Source organism: Triticum dicoccoides, chromosome 7B, assembly GCF_002162155.2.
Source record: "Triticum dicoccoides isolate Atlit2015 ecotype Zavitan chromosome 7B, WEW_v2.0, whole genome shotgun sequence".
Lineage (NCBI taxonomy): Eukaryota > Viridiplantae > Streptophyta > Magnoliopsida > Poales > Poaceae > Triticum > Triticum dicoccoides.
The window spans coordinates 509,659,186-509,663,723 of record NC_041393.1 but is presented as its reverse complement, the minus strand read 5'-3'; the positions used below and the strand labels follow the sequence as shown (position 1 = coordinate 509,663,723).

General features: G+C 40.9%; 1 protein-coding gene across 1 annotated transcript in view; it reads right to left on the bottom strand.

The window, feature by feature from the left end:
* Nucleotides 1–3,391: 3,391 nt before the first annotated feature.
* LOC119336595 (protein FLOWERING LOCUS T-like) overlaps nucleotides 3,392–4,538 on the bottom strand; it is a 2,448-nt gene continuing 1,301 nt past the window's right edge. Inside the window, exon 4 of the mRNA XM_037608644.1 lies at nucleotides 3,392–3,618. Coding sequence (XP_037464541.1) covers nucleotides 3,392–3,618 — 227 coding nt within the window. The remainder of the gene's footprint in view (nucleotides 3,619–4,538) is intronic.

Here is a 4,538-nt window from a genome sequence, read left to right as displayed (position 1 = left end):
AGTAGATAGTCGGTAAGTCGTCGTGTTAACGCCCCATGGACCAGTGCATCAAAACAGCAACCGCTGCTGATGAAGAGAACAAACTTCTCTTCGGTCGGTGCTACCCAACTCTATAATGTATATCATCACATCTCAAAACCTAGAAATGTGACCGGAGCCGCCGCATGTATTAACGTTATTCTTTTTTTTATTAGCTTCCACGGTTGAAGGCTTCCACATGTATACTAGTATTTTTTCTGGCAAAACCGAAGGATTCGCCACTGACTATACGTTTCTACCAGCCGCATCTGATATACGCTGTCGACAGCCCGACATGCAGAATCACACGCCGAACTCGTGCTTCTTTGTTTCTTGTACATCAAAGAAGAGAACTGATGCTCGTGATAGCCAGTGACAACATTGTCCACGAGCTATCCATCAAGTTGGACTACACGAACCTTACCAGCTTTCAATCAATTGCCTGTTCGGGCTCCAAAATATTGGCGCGCGCGATCAGGAACATCTCGATCGTAAACCTCGTAAAGGAACCCCTGTTATCCTGTGGTACCCTGTCACCAACCATGATACTATAGCAAGTTATTCCGCACGGTCAAAGATGCAACTATGCAGGCGGCATGCAATGAAATGCCTTCGGCTAACTCGATGCCCGGTCGGATACAAACTGTCACGTACAAATAACAGCCGCTAACCCCTCAAAAAAAATAACAGCCGCTAACAGCGGCATCATCGCAAGGCATATTCTACGCAGCAGCATGCGGAAGAAGAACAAGAAGATGGCCTTGCATATCGCTGTCGGTTGGCAAATTTTTCTGTGGTTTTTCTTTCTGTTCCGTAATCTTTTGATAGTGGAACGTGGTCTATTTTCCGGATCATACGAGAAAAATACTTTTCTAGTGGCTATATAGAAAATAAATATTGGTATAAGGGCATCTTCAATGTCGACTCGTAGACGGATACATTATTTGTTCGAAAATCGGTCTAGACTGGTGTCTCAACATGGATACGGGAGCCATCTATTCCACTCTACACCTCAAGAGTTGTGCTATACACATGATAAAATATAGACGACTCATAGATGATGTTTAAATCCGGCCACACATGTGTGCATACATCGGGCCCGGCCGCTAGATTTCGATAGTGTGCATGCGTCGGGCAGCAGGATCGTGCATGAAGCAATTTCGATACCTCAAATATCCGTCCATCTTTGGCCAAACAACAACAATCATGCGCCAAATATATTAGCAGCAATCACCCTTTACATGAATAAAAGCACTTGAAAAAGGGAACAAAAAAGTGTAAGCACATGCATGCAAGCTAATCTTCTGCCAAATATGCATGCATGTTTAAACCTTCTGCCAACTATACATACTAAACCTGCCGACAAACAACATATGTGCATGCTATCACTTTCCGCCAAAGCAATATGCATCAGCCAGCAGCGCGGCGTTCCGCCATCCGGACAGGGAGGAGAAGGTGTGGTGGTTTTCTATTTGTCAGGTAAATGTCCGGACCAGGGAAAGCCCCTTTTGTCTCGTTTTATTAAAAAACGGACCTTTGGACACGTCAGCAGACTGATATAGAACCGCATTGGATGACAAACTACGTCTGAATCTGAACAACGCGGCCCAGACGATTGTGGAAGGTTTGAGGGTCCGCTTTGAAGATGCCCTAATGTCTTTGTTGGGAGTGAAACGGAAGATGTTTCCATGACTATGTCTCCACTTATCGAGCTTAACATTTTTGAAAAAAAAAGATAAGAAGGAATTTTTACACCAGAGAGGCCAGCTTACCTCTGCCTATTTATTAGGTCAAAGCTCAATCGAATGGAAATATATTGCTTCTCGATCGGCTTTGCACATTTATTCATACAAATCTAAGAAAATATTCACTGTCTTGTAATGATTATGTTCATCTAGTGCAAAAAATATCTAACTTGTTATCATTGCTAAAAAAGAATTTTCACGAATCTCAACGTCAGGTCACTAGATAAATGGTTCTCAGAGTCAATGTCAACTGGGAAATAAGCAAATCCAATAGAGAAGTAAAACCAATGACAAATATTTACCCAGTTAATAAGAGGAAAACCGGGCAGCAATCATTGTTATGACTCACATAAAGATTAAAAAAACAAGGTAGACCAATAACACCATGGCGTAGCCACCAACACAGGCTCAAGACCGTCTCATCACCCATCTCTCGAGATCCATTGACTTCAACCTCACAACACACAAAGACAAAAACACACCGAACACTGCAATAGATATACAACGACCATGTTGCTCCTTGCCAAATAGCCATCCGACGCGTTTGCCCACCATTGCTCTTCCAACCGAGTACAAATGCCAAGGAATCTGGGGAAACTATTCCTACCACCATACGGATAAGCCTCAAGCAGCAGCCCCAACAACATATGCCGGCTCCATGTTGATGCCTCCACGAAGGGCGGGAAGTGTCATCTTCGTCCAATCCACGAACATTTCAACCAAGGTTTTTCGTTAGCTTGGGCCTCGAGGAGAGGAGGAAAACCAACATCACACCAATGCTTCCCAGGACGTTAATGGCGCCTACCGGAATTTCGTCGTCACCTGTTTTAGCCAAAGCGCCATAACATGATAAAATTGTTTTAACCAAAATCTACTTTGGCTTCTCCAACCCAACATCGACCCTTAGACTACTCATGTGCTACCAGCCACATCTGCCAAACTAGTTCTCGAGGCATGAGTATAGAAACAAATTCAATGCACATCACGAGAACACAAATAAACAAAATATGTTAGTACATAGCATGCACCAAGTCCAAATTAGATGTGAATAATACCCGATTGTGTCTGCTACTATTCATTGTTGCATTGTGTTGTTTTTGTATCAAGTAGTGGACTAGGCTTTGATTTGAATTGTTCTGGCATGAAGCGTGATATATGTATATTGTGCATGTGCCATTAGTTTGCTCTCTCCATAGGCCGACCCCACTCTCATGGCTGTCCAAATCTAACTCATGAAAATACCTAATCATTTTGCACAAAGTGAAGATCATAGCAACCACATATATCTCATTACCAACATGTGTCAAATTGCCACATCCCTTATTAAATAGTGGCAATGCATCCTTGTGAAGGCACATTACTTAAGGATCCTACACAAGTACGGTTATTCCAATTTTTTCTAGCTAAGTACCGTGTGATGTGGCAATCATGTATTTGTAAGCATACATACATAGCTACTGGCAAGCTCAATCCTAATTAATGGCCTTTGAGCTGAAACATAGCTGATCAATCATATATATATATATATATATATATATATATATATATATATATATCATGCGCTGGTAACCCAAGCTTTGGCCTTCAACTTGGCTCACGAAACATGGTTGATGGATAAATTGGGCAGGTCAGGTGAACCTTCTCCCACCGGTGCCCGTCGTCCGTTGGCAATTGAAGTACATGGCGGCGACAGGCTGGCCGAGGTTGAAGCGGCGTGCAAAGTTGCGCGTGTTGAAGTTCTGGCGCACTTGTGGCGCAAACACCGTCCCCCGGCCCAACTGCTGGTACATCACCATCACGATATGGTGGATGCCCATGGTGGGGCTTGGGCTCTCATATGGGACAACCTCATGGCCTGCCATTTCATCAATCAAAAGGTAGTTAAGATATGATAATCACATTATTTTTCCTAGATAAAGAAAAATGGATAGCATGTGATTTGTTTCTTTTTACTGTATTTGTATCCTTTCTTGATATCATTGATTTGCAGTAAGGTGGGAGGTGAAGGAAATGACAACTACAAACTGTCTTTAAGTTCAACAAGGGTGTACATGTATCATCGTTTTCACTGTTTGAAGCTATTAGTAATGTATGTGCCAAAAAAAAAATCTTGTGTACACTCATTAACATTGAAGAATAGGCAGTTAGTTTATTGTGGCCACATTCTGTTAATACATCTGTCATAAAATGTCAGATTAGATATGTGCTTCCAACCTACTCCTTGGCATTTTTTGCACTTCCTCCATTTGTAAATAAATGGTTTTAAGAAAAGAATATAGACATTTGTAGAATCTAGTATGTAACTTTTCTGCTACATTTATATATGTTTCATGAATTTCACCGTTTATACCTGACCCTCGTCTATTTCTTAACGGAAGCTTGTAGTGCATTTGCGCACATGTTCGTTATTTGGGCATTAAAATAGCAGTTGCTACATGGCAAGTATATGTTTTATCATGTGAAAATACTTGGTGAAGTCACATCATATTAAATGTACACATGTAAAAAAAATTGCCTCTTTTTTGCAGAATAAATATATTTTTCCCATACATATTTTCCAAGTAATTTATGCAACTTCCTTTTGTAGGGATAATATGCAACTTTTTTGCTTTCACACCATCACAATTTCATTGTATGTATAGCAACATCACACTAATGGATGGAGAAAATGTACAAATTGGGTTTGGCAAATATTTCTCCATAATAAATAAATATTTTTCCTTGCATCAGATAAAATTATTTTAAAATATATGCACAACAATGTGATTCGTAAAA